Source organism: Salvia hispanica, unplaced genomic scaffold (assembly GCF_023119035.1).
Source record: "Salvia hispanica cultivar TCC Black 2014 unplaced genomic scaffold, UniMelb_Shisp_WGS_1.0 HiC_scaffold_365, whole genome shotgun sequence".
Classification (NCBI taxonomy): domain Eukaryota; kingdom Viridiplantae; phylum Streptophyta; class Magnoliopsida; order Lamiales; family Lamiaceae; genus Salvia; species Salvia hispanica.
Window position 1 is genome coordinate 40,970 of NW_025952097.1, and position 21,168 is coordinate 62,137.

A 21,168-nucleotide genomic window follows, 5' to 3' on the forward strand; every position below is an offset into this window, starting at 1 on the left:
CCATTAATTCATGAATCAAATTATACTATTCGCCAAATCTGATGTGTATTAATTGAATGGTGAAAATTCTACACGCGTATTCACTTTTGTGTTTCTTTTCAAATTGCTATATTTTATATTGTGAAAACATATATCCAATTAGTCAATATTAAAAATATATCCATCCCCTTTTACTATTTTTTATTTATTAAAAACAAATCATTTTTATTCTTTTCAAAAATTAAAAAATATTATGAAAACCAGTATCAATTATGCTTGAATATATCCTCAATTTGGATGGGACCGGTGGAATATAAGAATAACTATTAATATACACCAACAATTATAATGGTAAATGTTTAGACAAATAGTAATTTATACAAAAATATGAAAAAAAATGAAATTTTGTTACAAAAATCTGCAACTGTACCGACAAAATACTATTTCACCTTTGCAAAATGAGATTCTAGATCTTGTAGACATATTATTTCATCGTTTGTCTTATACAGAAACACAAAAATATCATTTTAGAAATTTTCTTAATAATGTCAATATTTCGTCGTGGTATTCAAATACTTCCTCCGTTCCACATTAGGAGTGTCATTTAGTTATGGTATGAATTTTAAGAAATAAGTGGAATGTTTAATTAATAAAATGAGACGGAGGGACGGAGGGAGTACTTATCATAATCCTAGTGGATATGATAATCTTGTTTACTGCTTGCTACAATAGCCCAGCCCATACATTTGTGAGTATTGCTCCAAAAAAAATGAATAAATTGAGTTAACTATATATTGAGATAACTTTGTGTTCATCTATATAATAAATAAACATTTTAAATATTTATGAATCTAAATATTAATTATCCTACTTATATCACTTTTGTATAATATTTATAATGATTTAATATTTACAATGGTTTTATATTTTTAGATAAATAATACATATATGCAAGCTAAGAGGATCCACAATAGGGGCAGATATCCCGGCGGGCAAGACCAAGGACATCCCAAAAATACTTATATCACTTTGTGTTTCATTTTTATACTGTTTTTCATAAAGTAATGTTTGGACCAAATTCGTATTTTGGTCATATGTTTAGAACCAAATTAACATTTACTTTTTGAGTAAAATATATCTATCTTTAGATTTACACTAAAAATAAACTGAGATCATTTTTTCAAATTTTGTGAGTAAAAAAGGTAGTGTATAGAGAATATACTTTTAAGTTTGAGTTTGATGTAAATAGTTGGGTAAAATCACTATTTAATGTGATATTTACGCTCAAATGAGTTTGAGTTTAGTATAAATGGTTTAAAATGCTATGGACATGCTTGATATGATGGAATAAAATAAAGATGGAATGGAATGGAGAGCCTTCTACATTATTATCTATCTACATTTTAACTACTTTGTTATCATTTTTCCAAAATAAGTGCTCAAAACGAAATACATCTACTAAAATAGACCAGAGGGAGTAGCATTCACTAACCAGTTTAGTATGGGATAGATTCACTGGCAAAAATAAAATTTTGTTGATAAACATTAAGTTCATAGGCAAGCATGGGCAGGTGAACCAAAACATCAAAAACTATTCAAACTTCGCCATTTAATATACTCTAATCAACTGCTCCTTGTTTTCTTCCTCCATGGTAAATAATACATCGATCAGGATTGCTTGCAATATGACACACAGACTTGATAACTGAGATTCAAGATCTTCTTTATCTCCGAATTAATCTTCATTTTCTTTCAGATATTTAAGCATCGAACACCAATAACTTTATTGAAAAGTTCACTAGCTTAGGCAATTTCAGTTGCAATAACTGATGCAATTTCTTTGATATCTATTGGCATGGACTCATCAACTCTTCTTTTCTTCTTTTGATGGAGAGCTCATTCATTTCTTGGGGATTGCAAAGAAGAAATTATGCATCTGAATCTTCAGCTATATTCATACTATTCTCTTCATTGGTGTTACATTGTTTTCTATGTACCTCTTTCAAAATATCAACTTGATTCTCAGCACTACTCCTTGTTGATCTTTTCCAAAAACAATGACTAAATCCTCATAAAAAGTGACATCTTATTTCACCAGATCGTGCTAAAATATACCAAAAAAAGTATATAGCCCGTATCGTGCTAAAATATACCAAAAATTACCAAATTTTCGGTTCGTGCGATACAATACTATTAAGTTTTCGATACAAGAATATGAATTTTCTTATACTCAGGTATATCATAGTATAACAAAAATACGGTATATAGCAATTTCCTTATGCCGAAAGTCTGAAATATATCGAAGTCGATCATATCGAATTAACGGTATATACCTTACATACCGATTAAAATAATAATATAATTTAATATTATGGATTTATATCCATTAATTTATAAATCATTTATAAATTTATTTATATATTTTTGGTAGAAAGTTATATGTAATGGTACGGTGTAGCGGTACAATGTACCGACGTTCGATACAATACAGTTGATATTATCCATACCGAAAGTTCGTATACGTAAATCAAGATACCGAATTGTTTGATACGTATACCGATTTTTTTGGGACGTATAACATTTTTGGTAATGTGTACCATACTGATCATTCTAATCACATTCAAAACCACTCATATTATAGCCTTGCACAATGTCGTATACAATGTGAAAATATATCATCATTGTCTTGATTCTCGACTTAATGTGTGGTTTGGCCTTTAAACCCGAATTAGGCAATGAAACATGTAACTTTTCCTCAACAAAAGTTAAATAAACAATCTTTTTTTTATTTGAAGCATAAGAAACAACCAAATTAAACCAATAAGAAAAGCCTAAATAAAATGAGAGTCCATCAGCTTGAATTATCTGAAATGACCTAATTAAATAGTGTGCTAAAGTTCGAAAACCCAAATAACACAATTAAACCGAACCCAAAACAACCTATATATATAAGAGACCAACCGAATTCTATTTAATGTCCCCCACTTATATTACACGAATTACAGTTAATCAGCCTAATAAATGAACATTACAAACTAAGTACTATAATACAGTAGCATATTATACAGGAAAATATAAAAGGGATTTTCTCCCCATTTCTTCCACCGCCTCACCAAACCCTAGCCCAAAATCGCGCCGCTCCACCATCTCCGCCAACAAAACTTCACCACCACGGCGATGCTGACCACACCGCACAACAAATCAGCGACAACTTCGTCTACTCACCGGTAGTTTATACTCCATGTAAACTAATTCTGTTCAACACCACTGACAGACGAAACCTTAAATCGCCATAAATCTCCCTCACCAACGAATCGTGAGCTTCATCGCACCGACGTATTTACCAACGGCCAAAATCGCGACGACTTCACATATTCCAAATATCAGGACAAAACCACGCCGAGGACACGAAGGTAGCCTAGATCTCGACACCTCCCGAGAAAACGGAGAAAAACCACCATCTACGCCGACAACATTTTTCCCCCCGGATAAAGGTAAAGCTACAAAATTAAACCCTATTTTTTGTTTTCAAAATTGCATGTTTAGATTTCAAATGATTAGCTTAAAAAATTTAATTAGCAACTGATCTAAAAAATTTCTCTAATTAAATTGATTTGAAACTAATCATTTGAAATCTAAACAAGTAATTTGGAAAAAATTAAGGTTGGGTTTGTAGCTTTTACCTTTCTCTGGTGATGAAGAAATGTCATCCGGCAGATGGTGGTTTTTTTCCGTTTTCCTGTGAGGTGTCGAGATCTAAGGCTACCTTCTGTCAGCCTCTAGGTTGGTGGTTTTGTCCGATTGTTTGGAATATGTGAAGTCGTCACCGATTTTGGCCGGGTTTGAGTAAATACGTCATTGTCATGAAGCTCATCGATTTCGTGTGGGGAGATTTACTGGCGATTTATGGTTTCTGTCGAGTGGTGTTGACAATGCATTTATATGCTCCAACATTCACCATATCAAGAAGATCCTCAATAAGTTTGGATCTTGAAAATAATTTCATTTTTCTTTTGTTTCTACTAGGACCTCTTGCTTTATGAATCCATTCTTTTCAAGATGATCATATAAAAAGGGTTTTTGCTTTTAAAACCAAAACTTTCCCAATTCGGTTTTCCATGAACTATGAGATTTGTTTTTAAAACCATGAACTTACATTTCGTTAGGATTTTACCAACCCGACCGAATAGCATAATTCAAAATGTTAAAGTTGTGTTTTGTTTATTCAAAAGTTGTCATTTGTTATGTAATACTTGTGATTGTATGTATTATTGTGCCAAATAGGATCCAAGTAATCAATTTAGTAACAAATAGGATTAAAATTGACATGTAGACAACCGAGTTTAACTCATTGACAGGGAGAAAATCCTAACAAAATGAAAGTTCGTGGTTTTAAAAATAAATCTCGTAGTTCATGGGAAAACCGAATTGAGAAAGTTTTGGTTTAAAACCAAAACCTATAAAACAAAAATATGCAGTCAGTAAATAATAATTCGCGATCAATTACAAATAAAATAAGCATCAATTACAAGAAAATAAGATATGCGAGTCAGTACAATTAACCAAAATATGCAGTCAGTTGAACAAAAAAATAATCAACCTTCTACTGAATATATCACCTCCAAGTACTGAACATGTTATTAGCAAGACTATTTCTAAAATTTGTCCAGGTCATTAGAAGGTTCGATTGAAACAAAAAATTCTCTATCTTCTCCATCATCATCTTCTTTTCCTTCAAATAAGACATCATCTTTATTATCCATTTGATATACACAAATTTCTTTCTTTATGAAATTATGAAGTAAGCAACATGCTCAGATGATCCGATTAAAAAACTTTGCTGGATAGAAGGAAAGACTTCTAAGGATATTTCTATAAGAGGAGTACCTCATATTAACTAATTCTTTGGTATTAGTAGGTTGATGTCTTTCATTCCAATTATTTACATGATATCTTTGACATTGAAATGGTGCAAGAAATCCTTCACCATTTGTGTATCCATCATCCACCAAATAATATGAACATTACCAATTATGTCACGTGTTAGTTTTCGATTAAAATTTTGCAATTCTTCTAATTTTAAAATGGGATTACAATCTTACCACGAGGAACGACCAATCCATTTTCCATTGTGATTGCATCCCTTAAAACTCTTCCATCACCAGCTGATCCTTCCTATCCTGATAAAATATAGATAAATTGCATATCTTGTGAGCACACTCCTAATACATGAAGGGGTTTTGGTCCTCCTTGCATAGAGAAGACTTGCATAAACAAATAAATTAGACATATGATCGATTTTGACATATTATGAGATTAATTGATTCACATGCTAAACGATTAATTGCATACAAGAACACATATAGTTCATGCTCAAGGAATTAATATCATAAAAATGAATTTTTTATGGTTTAGAATTACCGATTTGATTCTCCAAAGAATACACGATTAGTTGCACCTTCTTCATGCGATGAGGTATTACTCGACCACGAATCACCTAATCTATTCTCGAAGCCGAGATTATGACCTTTTGGTGGGTAAAGCTTGTCGGAACCAAAAGGACTTGACTAGAAAGAAGACATAATTTTTGCTTCGGAGAGAACCGATTTTTCGTCCACCGGTGAAAGTAGGGCATAAAACTTTTGTGATCATTTGGTCCCAAATATTTTCTATAATCTCCTTTATATATAGTTATAATGAACCAAATTAGAGATCCATGGAGGTAGGACTAAAGCCAAACTGTTGGACTATAACTAATTAAATTGAGCCCCAATTTAATTTAAATTCAAACAAAATATTGATGGGGTTGGTAACCAAAGAACAAATAAATCGGAGAATTAGATCTATTTAGCGATTATTTAGACAAAATCTATTCGGCATAATTATCACATGTATCGGGATCAAAACTTGAATTAAAATATGCCTTTGATTAATAGAAACCTAAAACATGCTTTTCTACGGAGAGGATTAAATAACTTCTTGATTCTTCAAAGAATAATAGATTGATCGCTACTTCTCCATGTGATGATCTTCAATACTAGACCACAAATCTTCTCTGGTTCCGAACTATATTTCGATATCATGATAAGTGTTATTATCAAAATGTATAGGACTTTAATAAAGAAGACGGAACTCCCACATAAAGTACGAGACCAAAAAATCGGCCTCACAAAGAGAGAGCGGACAAAAATTGTGTATTAAGTTGTACCTTGTCTCTCCTTTATTCTCCCATTTATATTAAGTTACTATTGGGCCAAGTCGAGATCTATGGAGGTTTAGATGCAGGCCACCCCAATTGGCTCTTATCTAATTAAATTGAACCCAAAATATAATTCAAGCTCATATTGGAATATCATTACCAACCACTACAGTAATAATATTGTATCACCTATCCAAATACGAGGTTTCCACTTTTAAAAATTATTTCTCGCGCTAAAGATATAATGTCCATTAATTAATGTTTGCTATGGACTTAATTAATTAATACATTGTTAATTCCAAGAGTGGACTCAACAAGAAATGCTTATGTATTATTCATGGAATAAAAAAAAATCCAACTAGCTAGGTTCCGAAAAAATATTGTTTGAGCTCCTCTTTAGGACATTATCAAACAAGACTCATTAGCGCGCGTTCCATATAATACGAATCACAGCTTGGTAGATATTGTGAGACTAATGGACCGAATTGGTATTGGGCTTGAGAATTAATTCAATGGGATGAATTAATTGAGAGGCCCGTATCATTTGTGGTGGCCTAACAAGCTTGAGGCACGTTACTTACCTGGGGACTCCAGATTGTTGCACGAGGATCATGAGCTGTGACTGTTGGATTTTATCTGTGCTTCTTCGCTGAGTGTTAAGTCTTATGACTCACACTCATTCTCTCATTCAACATTGCACACTCTTTCTCTCTCTGATATTTTCTCTCCGTCTTTTCTCAAGAAACTTCTCTCTCTCTTATCTGATCTTTGCTGACCATCTTCTCCGACAACTCCTTCTCATCTTTTCGTGAGTTCTAAGTAAGGATCCGTCAACTTTTGTGTTGATCGGTCAGTTTTGTTCGAGATTGAATGGTTGAGTTTCGATCTGTTCTGACGGGGAGATCTTTGGGCAATTCGTTGATATATGAGAGATTCGTGACTTTTTGAGCCATAGGCTATGTTTGTGAGGAGATTTGTCGGTTCCGTGTAGTAGAAGGCTGGTGAAGTAGCAATCGGTGGATCCTAGGATTTGGGGTTCGATTGGTCTCATTGTGCTCCCTTATGACTTGTTGGTGAAGATAGAGAAGGCCTTTGACATTGTGAAGTTGCGTGTGCAACCTATGCCACATTCTATATCTTCTTGACGGTCTCTTTTAGTAACTTGTTCAGATCCCTTTGGATCTAGTTGCTGGTGTTACTTACGTGTGTGCTTAGTATAATTACTAGTGGTGCTTGGCTTAGAGTCAGACCAGTGGAGGATCTGACTAGTGCTAGGATTTTGACTTGTAATAGATATTCCCTTTGACCATGCATAAACGTCCCATATTTGACTGGCTCAAGTATTATATATTTGTTTTATAATAAAATGTGAATGAAAATGAGTTAGTGGAATGCGGGATCCACTTATCAAATATAGTAAAAGTGAAATGAGACATTTATTGGTGGTCGGACCAATAAGGAAAAATGAACATGGCGGACGAGAGGAGTATCTTGTATCTTGTTTCTTTTCTTTGATGTATTTGGTCTGTGTGTTCTAGGGAGATTGACCATCTCCGACTTGCAGGTGTAATCAAAGAGATCTCGGTTATTAGTAAATCACGAATGATTTGATCTCTACAATATTAATCACCACTACCCAAGATATCGGGATTATTGCGTTTGAAAAACCCACACCATTTGATAAGTCAAAGTAATGCATAATCAATAAGGTATGCTCAATGCTAAATATATTGATTAAGAAATGATAGTTTATCAAAACCTCGTATTTCAGTAGATAGCATAAAGGCATGTCTTGCTGTTAGATCCATTCAGTGCTATACCACACCAATGTCATCTTATTTCGTAAGGCTTTGAAATATCGGTGACATTGCAACCTTTCACGATAGGTAATCAAGGCGTATCGGGTTGTGATATTCAGTTTTTCCTTTGTTCGGAACGACCGTGTTACCTTAAAGTGGACGCGCCTAGAACCGGTCTAATAAAATAAAGACTTAGACTTTATATGTTTCTTATACATTTAAACATGTAAAACAACCATTAAATATAAACATAACACTATTATGACAAATAACTGTTTTATTCCTTGAAAAATAAAATAAGAGTTTTTACAATATCCAATCACTCGAAAGGTGATTTCTAATAAACAAAACTCTAACAAATATTATTACCACCACTATTGTATAATAATATTGATCTGTCCGTCAATCCTAAATTATGAGTAATCCAATTTTACCACTTTAATTTATTATTTTCAATGTTTAAGATATAAATATCTACTACTTATTTTAAGTTTGCTATTTGACTTTAATAATTAATATCTTTTTCCAAGAGTAGTCTAGTTTGAAACCTTTATTTATTATTCGAGAGAATAAATTTCAACTAGTTGGGTTTCGAATAATAGAGCATTTTTGAACGCCTTCGAGGATATTATCAAATTGGACTCTTTTAGAGTTTAGTATACTGAAAGTATCTTTCGAATGCTTGTATATGTAACACTCTACCCTCCCAAGGAAGACGACACCTTCCTTGGGCGGCTAATTTTGTGCAACTTTATTTTGTATGTTTAGTGGAGAGAATAAAATAAGAGAGAGAATAAAGTAGAAATATATGTGTTTATATTTTTAGTATTAGGTCATCTTGGGACAAACTAAAAAGAAAAATTGGTCATCTTAGGTGGGACAGAGGGAATAATTCTTTATCCATATATCCATTTTTACCATTTTATGAGAATGAATATTTTGTTATAATGTGTTTTGCTGTTGTATTTATGAGATGTTTTAATTTATATTTAAATACATAAGAAGCAGACAACTCTAAGTACTCGCATAGTAGACCAATTATGATTTTTGAACGACTTCCATAGTACTCCCTCCGTTCCATGTTAATAGAGTCATTTTTTTATTTTGGGAAGTTCCAAGTTAATTCTGTCATTTCTATTTTTGGCAAAAAAGTAATTCTCCGTTCTACTCCCTCCGTCCCACTTTAGGAGTCTCAGTTGAGTTCGGCACGAGTTTTAAGAAATATAAGGGAAAGTTGGTGAAAAAAGGTAGTGGAAAATGAGTCATATTTTTATATATTAGTTTTATAATAAAATGTGAGTGGAAAAATGTGAGTGGAATGTGGGGCCTATTACCAAGATTATAGAATATTCCAACCGGGACTCCTAAAGTGGAACATCCAAAAGTAGTAATCCGGGACTCCTAAAGTGGGACGGAGGGAGTATTTTATTCTCTCTTCATCTCTCTTATTTTAATCCCTCTTACTTTTTTCACTAACCATTTAACACACTATTCTAAACTCCCTATCGAAAAGAAATGTCTCTATTAATAAAGAACGGAGGGAATAGGTCATTAATTCCCGTGCAATAATTCTCGTGTTATATTTTTAAGATGGAGGAGTATCACAAAATCAAACACATTCTGGTCATTTTCAGATTCCATATATTTTTAGTTCGATTTTAGTTTATTTAACAAGAATAACCTAAAATGATTAAACAACAACATCCGTATTTTTAATATTAAAAATTTTAAACTAACTTAGAATGAACTAATAATGATATTCAAATTATCTAAAAATGATAGTCATGTGTTTTGCAACAAGATGTATACATGTTTTGCATTCAATTACCTTCCCCCATCAAATAAACAATCTCATTTTGCTACTGTGAGTTTTGTAACAAGATGCATATTTTATCTATTCTTTTCTTCTTCCTCTCTAATTTTACTAATTTCTCGTTAAAATTTATCTGATCAATAACACAAATAAGACTATTTTTTTTTTAATGGACGGAGGATAGAGTAAGAGTATAACATAGTAGAAAAGTAGAGAATATTAAAAGGAGAAGAGAAGAAGAAAATAAAAAGGAAAAGTGACGAATAAAACGAGGCAAGTGAGTGATTTTAGCGCGGGACGGCGGCGGTTGCAATCTTAAATAGAATAGTCGTCGAGTTGACCAAAATCCAACCCCAATTTTTGTAACATGTATCGCTCCGGGAGCTCCACTCGTGTCTCCGACGAGTTTTTCTCCTCCTCCCCTTCTCCACCAGATGCCGACCAACAGCAACAGCAGCAACAACTTCTTCCCACTTACAATCCCGAATCACACCTCGCCAAGAAGGACCGTCTTCGCCTCAGATCCGCCGAGGCCGCCGTCCACCTCATCCCTATTATGCTCCTCATCTGTGCCGTCATCTTGTGGTTCTTCTCTGCTCCAGGTTTGCTTTCTTTGCTCCTGTTTTATTGATCGCTATCCATTTTTAGGTTGATTGATAGGATCTGAAATTACTTCGGCATGAAATTGGATTTCGGATCTTTTAAGATTAACTGAGGCCATCGAGATCCATTATTGGGGATTTCAAATCATCTATAGTCCTGATTTTGACTTGAGATTTTTTTTGTTTTATATGACGATTCACTTTGAAGAGATGGATATTTATGTATACAACAAGAATTAAGCCATGGATCTTCACCACTTTTAACTCTAGGCTATTTTGATCTTCGGTTGTGGATTTTGGGGTATTGAGGTGGACTAATTCATCTGCTTATTGATGAGGAATTTTACTAGGGGTTTTCTTCTGTTGACTTTATCTGTTACAACATCGTAAGGGGGCTTTTGCAATACCCTTGATACTTTCTATCATCTTCTCTGATTTTGCTTGATTTATCAGATTTAGATACTCAATCATAAAGAGTAAATGTCACCCCTCCACAAGAGGATATACAACAATTGGGTGTTGATTAGTTGGTTTATAGGCTTGGATTATAGAATTGCATACTGTTTGAGATTCAAATATCAACAATGGGATATCGAATAGGTTGTCAACATAATGTACTTGAAGCAACCGAAGTAACTGATGATTGTTGTTTGCAAGGTTTGCCGTTGTGAGTTTCTTTGTAAGTGATGAATCATTGTCGAGACTGGAAGTTACTAGTTCTGACTTATTCCTGATGAATAAATAACCACATATGTTTGGGAGAAAGTTTGAATTGATCTTTCCTGGTTTCATGAAATGAAGATTCAGTATGTGATCCTACAATGCGTTTTAAATGTAGATAAAGTTTATTGTGACTAATTAGTAGACAAATTAAGTTGACTGTATCAACATAATTTTATTTGATTTGGGGGGAACATGCCAACTTTCTGAATTCCCTTTCTGAATGTAACTTGTAGCACCATAAACTATACCTGAATTCGTCAGTAACTCGTTTAAGCCTGAGTAGTCTGTGGAATAAGTTTGCTGTAGTCACTAACAAATCTTATATGGTTATGCTTCCTGGCATATCCTCATTAACTGTTTCTTATTTTCAAGTAGCTTTTATGTGTAAGATGCTGTGTTTAATGGACTTCGCTTGCATATTCTTGTTCGTTAATTCCATCAGCTTCTGAGACTGACATTATTCTCTTAAATATGGCAGTAGATTTGGCAAATAAAGGTGACTCCATTGCTGTCAAAGTAAGGATTTAGATGCTCGTCATCAACATCGAAGAAGGTGTTGCTGACGCTCCAAAATATCGAGATACAGTGATCTAAGATCGATAACATAGCTTTGTATAACGCCACATTGAAAATCTGTCGTATGCCTTGGATTAATTAATTCTTCACACTTATTTATACAACTGTTTTCGATTTTTTTTCCGTCTAAATCGTGTAATTTACAATAATGCCGATTAGTTCGTTTGCAAACAAACTACCATTTCCAACAGCTAATCTTGTTTGAGTTATGTCCAAGACTATAGCTGCAGAGGTTCAAAATCGAAATTGGTATGCTCCAACATTGGCCCCAACCTAACTAGTTTGGGCAAAATTAAATTGTCCCGAAGAGAGCACACCGCAGGGTTGTCAAGCTGCAGCACAGCACCCACAAGATTGGCGCGGAGAGTCAAGGGAAAGATCCGCGGCCACCTCTCGGCTCCATAGGACCTAAACGCTTCTTCCACTGTCATGGTTCCGAGCTTCATTGCCTCTCCCAACTTATTGGCCAAGACCACTGCGTCCTCGAGCGCGCAGCAAGCGCCTTGCCCAAGATTTGGGGTCATTGGATGCCAAGCGTCGCCAACAAGAACGACCTTTCCTGATGAAGCAGGCGGTGTGATGCCCGGCCACAGCCAACGATCCACCAGAGGGGTTCTTATGATTGTATCGTCAGGTGTAGATTTGACGATGCTTAAGAGCTCCGATGGCCAGTCTCTGAGCAGATTCTCAGTTTCCTGCCTCAATATGGATGGATCAGTAATTTTGGGACCTGAAATGTGCACAAAGTGTTGGAAGATCTATACAAGATTCAATATTTACTATTGATCTTCCATGCCATTCAAGTATAGTTAGGTTATAAAAAGTGGAAGGGAAGCATACCCGGGGACGGGCTGTTGAAGCAGACGAACCAATAGACCTTAGTGGATGAAACTGGAACGTATCCAGCACGAATGCCTCTCCCATAGACATAAGTCACTCGTGGCTTGAATGGCTGGCCGTCAGGGTAGACTCCAAGGCCGCGGAAAGCACAATAGCCGACGTATCTGGGATCAGGAAAGCCCATCCACTTGGCTACTGGCGACCGTATCCCATCACAGGCGATAACAACCTAAGTGGCAGCGATTAAAGTTGAAGAAGAAAGCCATTTGTCAATGTGGTGATCCAAGCTAGATGGAAACTACCTTGGCAGATATGACAGAATCATCATCGAATGTGAGCAGGGTGTCGTCGTTGTGGCCTGTCTCGATGCTCTTAAGCTTAGAGGAGAAGGAAATGGCAGCCGGGGGTAGCCGGTTTGCCAGAGCCGCCAACAGAGTTCCCCTTTCTACCGCACGCACTTCTTGACTGCTTCCATTCACAACTTCCATTCAAATTATCTTACATCAACAAGAGGGTTCAGTTCGGTTCGGTTTACCTTTGGTCCTCATCTTTGAATCTGAAGGAACGCAGCTCCCTCCCACCCTCCGCTTTTACAACCATCCTGCACACAAATATATATAGGGATGTAATCAAATGCAAATTCTTACTAAGAAGGTAAGTCAAAACACTCACTCTTCAATTTCGAGGAACTGTGGGCGTAGCTCATCAGCCACTCCAATGGCATCAAACACTTTCCATCCGTTCTTGAAAAATGTGAGCGAAGTGCCACCGCTCCTCAGCGACGCAGCCTGCTCAACCACCACAGACTCAATTCCGACTCTGTTCAAAACAATTCTTTTTAAAACCATCTCCGAATCAAATGACAGGTGAAGGTCGTGGTGAGAAACCTTTGAAGTGCAACGGCGGTTGCCAGCCCGGATATTCCGGCTCCCACAATCACTATGTCTTCCTTCCGGACACCACTCGCTGCCGCCACCACCGGTGTCACCCTCCTCCGCCGTGAAGGATGCCTGAGTGGCCATTTTGAAGGCGGTAGTAGGATTGCCATCTTGATACCAACTTGGAATGAATGTGCGCTTTTTTTTAGATTTCTCTTACAAGTGAGTGGCCGTCCTTCATCCGCTTGCGTTCATCTTACACCACACAACAACTACTCCACTTCCATTCGATACTCAACAATAACATAACATAGACTTCTACAAATCGAGTATATTACTTTCTATGATGGAAGAGAATTTGCATTGTTTATTAGTAGGAGTAACATTTTTATTTATTCATTATGACCCCTTGAAAAAAAATACCTCAATTCCACTTTAGGAGTCTCAATTTCGTCCCGCGCGGGTTTTAAAAATTATTAAAGAAAGTTAGTAAAAAATAGGTAGTGCAATTTAAGTTCCATTTTTACATACTACTCCATCAGTCTCACTTTAGTAGTCCCAGTTTTTTATTTTAGTTTGTCTCACATTAAGAGTCTTAGTTAGAATCTTCCATAAATGGTAATAGTTCTCACATTCCACTAACTTCATTCACCTGACATTTTATTATAGAGTGAACTGCGTCAAAAGTCCCTAACTTTTCGGGTTGTGACACCACAAACCCCTAACAAAAAAAATAGCGCCAGAAGACCCATACGTTTAATATAATCACGAATGTAGTGTTTTTAGCTACTTTTTGGACAAAAGTGTCCAAATAGCTTGAAGGGCATCTTTGGCAATCCCTAAATTTGCTAACATATGAATTCTGTCACATTCTATCAGCAACTTCTTATGTGATTTTCAAATAAGTTCTGATACTTCATATGTGATTAAAGTTTTGTTATTATTTGCACAGAAAAAAAACTTCTTATACCCCGATTTCTAGTTATTGGTAACAATATACTAGTTACATGATGCTAGAAATTCAATGAGAAACAATTAAAATTATGGAAATTTGAAGTTATTTAAGCAATAAAATCTGAATTAATAATACATAGAATAAAATGTATTCCACATTTAATTTAATGACACATTAATTATATTTTCTTGAAACACTGACATTTAAAATATTATTTCATTATATATCATCGAACTAATTTGTTACACTAAGCCTAACTTTAAGACGATTTTTATTATTGGTAATTTTAATTTAGATCAAATTGAAATTTTTAACATCATATGAACATTCAATCTTATAAATTTGTCAAGAGCCTTTGTCCTAGCGGCAAAGAGCTTAGACCTCAATGTATGAGGTGGCTGAGTTCAAGCCCTCTTGACATCAGTTGTAATTTCCTCCTTCATATAGGAGTTAATTTTATTTATTTTTTTTAAAAAAAAATCTTTAGATATAAATTTGCATAGTTTCTTCCCATTCATGATATAATTGAAACATGAGTAATATTTTGAAAATATTCAAGCATGTGATATTAGCTATTTAGTCCTTGGAGAATTGTTTTTATTAATAATAGTATTTGAAATTAAGAGAATCTAAATTTATAAATTATCACTGCAAAATAAGGATATTTTCATAATAGATAAAATTGATCCGTAAATCAAGGTAAAAAACAGAGAAAAATTAGAGGAAATAGAAACATGGAAAAACACTAGAAATTGAGTTTTATAAGGAAGAAAGAGGCTCATTTTATAACTCTCTTTGTCCCATTCAAGATGTCCATAAATCCTTTTTAGTTTGTTCCACTTAAGATGTCCACTTTCTTCTATATTGTGGAATAAATCTCTCTCTTTTTTCACCTCAATGAAATATTCAACTACCTTTTTTTCTCTCTACTTATAAAATCTCGTGACACTCAAGAATGTGAACATTTTGAGTGGAACAGTACTACATATGTATACAAATACACTCAAATAGATTTCTAGCTTAGCTGGTTTCTAGGTCCGTCTACCTTATGAATTATCCCGACATCGAAACTCCTGAGGTGCGCAGATTTTATTTTTATATTTCTCTTTTATTTTTCTTTTATGTTTAATTCGCTTTTATATTAAAAATTATGTTCATATACTCCTTCTGTCTCAAAAGAAAGACAGTAGTTGGGATAAGGGTTTATCTCAGAAATTGGTCCTTTTGGCTTTTTTTGGTACGAAAATACCCTTTGATATTATTTTGGGGGGTTTGGGCAATTTGGTCTTTTTACACTTTTAACATTTTAAATCTGATATTATTTTAGTTATGTACTAACTTTGATATTATTTCAAAATTATCATTCTTCTTTCATTTTGTTATCCTTCACTGAATTTTTTTTTTTATTTCAATATTAGATTTAATTTTATAAAATTAAATTTAATATTTAGATTTTTAAATATCAATAAATTTTTTAATGAAAACTATTAATTCATGGACACTATAAATATTGATTAAAACTATTAATTTTTGTTATTTAATATAATATTCAATTGAATTGAAGAAGTACAGAAAAATAATATTAATCATGATGGAAAAATAAGAGTTATTCTATTTAGCCTCCGTTCGGTTGTTATAATTGCTTGTGATTAAATATTATGAAGTTGACTAAAAATTTGATCCTACTTAAAATTTTATATAGGAGTATTTTTGTTGAAATTTTCTAGTAAATTTTGATTGTTTTCAAATTAATAAACAAAAATTATATTAGTCTTACATTAGATGCATATTTATTTCAGAATAAATTGTGTTATATAATCTATTTATGATTAAAGCTATTTAAATATTGATTAAAACTAAGGCGTTGTCATACCTTATTGATTACATAGTACTATACACTATCAAATATTGATTATAACTATTAATTTTAATTTTTGCTATTTAATAATTTTTATAATTAAAAAAATTTATTGATATTTAAAAAATAAAATTTAAAATTTTGTAAAATTAAATCTAATATTGAAATTAAAAAAACAAATTCAGTGAAGGATAACAAAATGGAAGAAGAATGATAATTTTGAAATAATATCAAAGTTAGTACATAACTAAAATAATATCAGATTTAAAATGTTAAAAGTGTAAAAAGACCAAATTGCCCAAACCCCCCAAAATAATATCAAAGGGTATTTTCGTACCAAAAAAGCCAAAAGGACCAATTTCGAGATAAACCCTTAGTCCAGGGACTACTGGCGATATTTCGAAACTCCTGAGGTGCGCAGATTTTATTTTTATATTTCTCTTTTATTTTTCTTTTATGTTTAATTCGCTTTTATATTAAAAATTATGTTCATATACTCCTTCTGTCTCAAAAGAAAGACATTTGGGATGACACAGAAATTAATGCACAATAGGTAAGTAAGAAAGATGAGAATAAGGGTAGTTAAAATCAGTGTTTTAAAAATTAGACCGGACCGGCCGGTTCGACCGGTTGGGCCGTGAACTGGTACCGTGTCCAGTTCGGTTACACCCAAAAACCGCTCACACATTGGATTGTTTTGAACCATTCAAACCGCTCGGTCTGACCAAAAACCGGTAACCGGTCAAACCGGTTTAAAATATTCAACTTTAATTTGAACGGGCAATTATGCATGATTTAAAGCATCTCCATCCATGCTCTTACTAAAGATCATGGATGTGGGCCCAGACCCACATTTATTCATTTTTTACTATCTGCTCTTCCGCAAGAGCATGCTCAAGGGTCCCACCCTTCTATTATTCAATTTAAATACTTCAATTACTGAAAATATTTTCACAATATTAAAATGCATTAAAAATACCCGAACTACTATTACAAATTACTAAAAAATTACATAATTAAATTCATAATAAAAAAAAATTGATGTATGAATGAGAGATAATTTGATGTAAAGAATGGATGATGAATGTGGATATTTATAGATGATTTTGGGAGATATTTTAAAATAAAAAAGGGTAAAAAACGGCTATATTTTTGGGAATCAGAAAATATTTTCTTTTTCCTTTTTTCTGGATTATTTTCGATTTTTTATTATTTTAAAAAAAATTAACAGAATAAAAACGAGCCAATCAGGAGGCACCACATAGGCGTGCTCTTCGGCACATCAGTGCTCTTGCCGTGCCGTCAGCAAGAGCACAACAACGAGCAGGGTATGCGCCGCGCCAATGGTACGACAGTTGCGCTTAGCTAAGACCTTCGCCGCTGATGCTCTTATATTTGATTGAGGTCCTCCTTTTAAAATTACTTTTAAGCTATGAATCTAGTCTTAACTCACGTGACACTAGGGGTGGTTCGGTATGGTATACCGTACTGTGAGTGTCATACCGTATACCGATACCATACCAAATTTTTCGGTATACTGGAGTTTGGTATACCGCAAATTCGGTAAGGTAGTTTTTTATACCATTACCATACCGTATTTTCGGTATACCGTACTTTTGTGGTATACCAAAATGCGGTACAACATACCGTAATCCCTGTGCCACCGGAAAAAAAATCAATTATACCCAAAATATTTTAAAAAACAATTCTAGTGTCCAACTACTTTAAAAAGTCCAAAACAATTAAACTTCACCACAATCAAATCTTGTTCATGCAGTCGTTCTTTTTAAATTTTAGTACAAATATAAAATAAATATATATGGTGAACGTTAAGGTCCTACCACCTCCTTAGTGTTAAGCATCAAACAGATCACAGCCCAATCATTGGATTGGATGGTTGTAATATGCTACATATTAGACTAAAATTCTACATTATTAGTCATGATACATTATTACACTAAAATACTACTCCCTCCGTTTCATAGTAACGGAGGCATTTCTTTTCGGCATGAAAATTAAGAAAAATTGTGTTAGGTGAGTTAAATAAAGAGAAAATAAAGTGGAAAATAAAAAAGATAGAGAGATGAAGAGAGAAAAAAAAGTAAGAGAGAGTAAAGTAGGTATGGAAAAATGTGTTGACTTTTACTAAAAAGGAAAATGACTCTATTATTATGGAATGTACCAAAATGGCAAAATGACTCTATTATTATGGAACAAATAGTACTCCCTCCGTCCCTATAAATTTGTCACTTATTTCCTTTTCCGTCCGTCCCTAAAAATTTGTCACCTTTCATTTTTACTATTTTTAGTAGTAGACCTCACATTCCACTAACTCATTCCCAATCACATTTTATTTTAAAACTAATATATAAAAGTAGGACCCACATGACATTAACTTTTTCAACTCACTTTCTATTACATTTCTTAAAACACGTGCCGATCAAAGAGCGCCAAATTTTAAGGGACGGAGGGAGTACATTATTAGTTAAGTTACATTATTAGACTAATAATCTACATTATTAGATGACACGTGACATTAATCTAACCGTTAGATGATCCAATGGATAACAAGTGTTTTGATTTTGAACAATATTTGCATGTTGAAAATGAACACACCACCCCTATACATATATGTTTATACATATAATAATCAATCGGTATACCGATATACCGTGTAGTATCGGTATATATCGACGATTCGGTATGCCGGTAGATACCGGTATACCGAATATTCAGTATGGCAATATATACCGTGGTATAGGAAATCTAATACCATTATCGTACCGAATCTTTCGATATGGTATGATACCGCACTAAAAACTACAATTTACCGAAAATCCGATATTTTCAATATTTTTTCGATACGATAAATCTGGTATTATGATATTTCGGTATAATTCCCCTCCCCTACGTGGGACACACCGATACACATGCTAATTTTGCTCTCATTTAGTTAAGATTTGTGTTTTACTCTTTATTCTTTTTAAATTGAAACTTGCCTTACGTTTGCTCTCATTTAGTTAAGATTTGTTAATTACTCTTTATTCTTTTTAAATTGAAGCCTGCCTTACGTTTACTCAGAATGTTTTATACTCCTTACTTTTATATTGTGTAAGTAGTAAGTTATGGAAAGGTTTAGATAACAATTTATATTTAGAAAAAATATGCTCAAAATTAGAAAATAAAAAAAAAATCTTCTTACACTTTTCTTTAGTAAAGTGTTAGGTACTTAGTATTAAAATAAACCCAATTTTATTCGTATTTAATAATATAATTGTTATAAATCAATCTATTATTTTTAATACTTAATGTATACAAATAGATTTAATTATATTTATTATTCACTAGTAATATGTCACGATTTCACATTTATCATTCACTTAATGTTATTACTTCCCCCGTCCCTGAAAGTTTGCCCCAAAGTGAGACAATATTTGGGGGACGGATGGAGTATAATACCCAAAATTTATGCATTATAATGTTATTTTTGTTTATTATTGATATGATTTTAATTGTTTTTATAATATATATATCATTAAATATATATTACCGGTTGGACCAGTTGAACCATGAACCAATAGTTACGCCGGTTTGTCTACCGGTCCGATTTTTAAAACATTGGTTAAAATAGTGTTAGTGGATAGTAGAAACTACGGTATACCGAAAAAACGGTATTTTCGGTACGGTAAGTCCGGTATTTTGGTATAATTCCCCAGCCCTAGGTCTAATGGTATAAGTTGGAAATAAATTCACTAGTCAAGACTACCAAAGGGGTGACATGGTATGTTTATTTGACATGTGGAAATAAATTTACATCTAAACTAATTTCACTCAATGGGGCATTAACTTTTTCGGGAAAAGGCTAAACTATGGGGAGTAACATTTTTGGACTTCCTATATATACAATATAATTTGCATCCATATATATATATATATATAGAACACCTCTTAAAGTGATATACCGACACTACGTAGCCAGCAATATTATAAACAATACACCACAATAGTATAAACTCTGCCTTACCAATCTATAGATTACTGATGTCTAGCGTATTGGATATTGATGACGGACAAAAATTGCGAGTCTAAACGTATTGGATATTAACGAGAGGCCAGGAAAATTTACCCTTGAGCCTTTTTTATGATTGTCACATGACAACTGATTAATTATTCCACGTGTATAAATGATTAGCTAGGAATGGTGGTATGGTGTCATTAAAGATGTGTTGTCATTTAACACAAACCTATACAATTATATATTTTGAAATTGAGCATTCAAAATCTGAAAACGACTAAATATAATTTTATTATTTTAATTTCATTTTTAAATAGTCTAAAATAAAATATTGTACTTAAGAGATTACTTTCAACAAACGTAAAATGGCTAATTAATATAAAAATTTAAATATAATCATATCAATTGATCACAAAAATTCTAATCCAAATTTTAATTACATTTTAAAATAAAAAATAATTAAAACTTATATTATCAATTGATCATAAAAGTTTTCACTCTGCCTAACAGTAATCATATAGTAGTATTATACAATTTTGAACATTGATATTTTTTCGGGAAATCCCCAACGAAAAATACACACTATTCCTTCCTTTCTATCAAATCGATCATAACCACTACCTACATTCCAGGAGATTGTGCACCACAAATAGGAACTAATACTGTCAAAATAGATACCGGGTATTGGATACCCAATATCCAAACCCAAAAAATCGAGTAACTGGATACCCAAAATCCGAAAAATCGAGTTTCGGATCGGGATCGGGTATTGAGAATTTGGATTTTTCGGATAGCGGATAATCCGATACCCGATCGGGTATACCCGAATTATCCGATTTTAATATATAATGTATTTTTTTTATTTTTAAATATGAGCCGACTGTTCATATTACTAATCATATTTTAAATAATTAAATATTAGATATTAGCC

At 33.3% G+C, this 21,168-nt stretch overlaps 1 protein-coding gene across 2 annotated transcripts; it reads right to left on the bottom strand.

The window, feature by feature from the left end:
* Positions 1–11,740: 11,740 nt before the first annotated feature.
* Positions 11,741–13,704, bottom strand: LOC125199060 (monooxygenase 2-like). Of its 2 annotated transcripts, none has more exons than XM_048097224.1 (6): positions 13,419–13,704; positions 13,204–13,350; positions 13,067–13,132; positions 12,834–12,996; positions 12,532–12,760; positions 11,741–12,421 (listed from the first exon to the last, which is right to left on the bottom strand). In XM_048097224.1, the coding sequence occupies exons 1-6, from the start codon at positions 13,577–13,579 to the stop codon at positions 11,910–11,912; spliced, it is 1,278 nt and encodes a 425-aa protein (XP_047953181.1). In that variant the 5' UTR covers positions 13,580–13,704; the 3' UTR covers positions 11,741–11,909. The 2 variants fall into 2 exon arrangements, with proteins under 2 accessions (XP_047953181.1, XP_047953182.1); XM_048097225.1 differs by having other exon boundaries at positions 13,204–13,319; positions 13,419–13,689.
* Positions 13,705–21,168: the final 7,464 nt, after the last annotated feature.

Excerpts from the sequence above, each read along its gene's own strand:
- LOC125199060 (XM_048097224.1), bottom strand. The coding sequence starts at position 13,579 with ATGGCAATCCTACTACCGCCTTCAAAATGGCCACTCAGGCATCCTTCA. Across the intron at positions 12,761-12,833 it reads ATTCTGTCATATCTGCCAAG|GTTGTTATCGCCTGTGATGG; the intron begins GTAGTTTCCATC and ends GCTGCCACTTAG. Across the intron at positions 12,422-12,531 it reads CTTCAACAGCCCGTCCCCGG|GTCCCAAAATTACTGATCCA; the intron begins GTATGCTTCCCT and ends TGCACATTTCAG.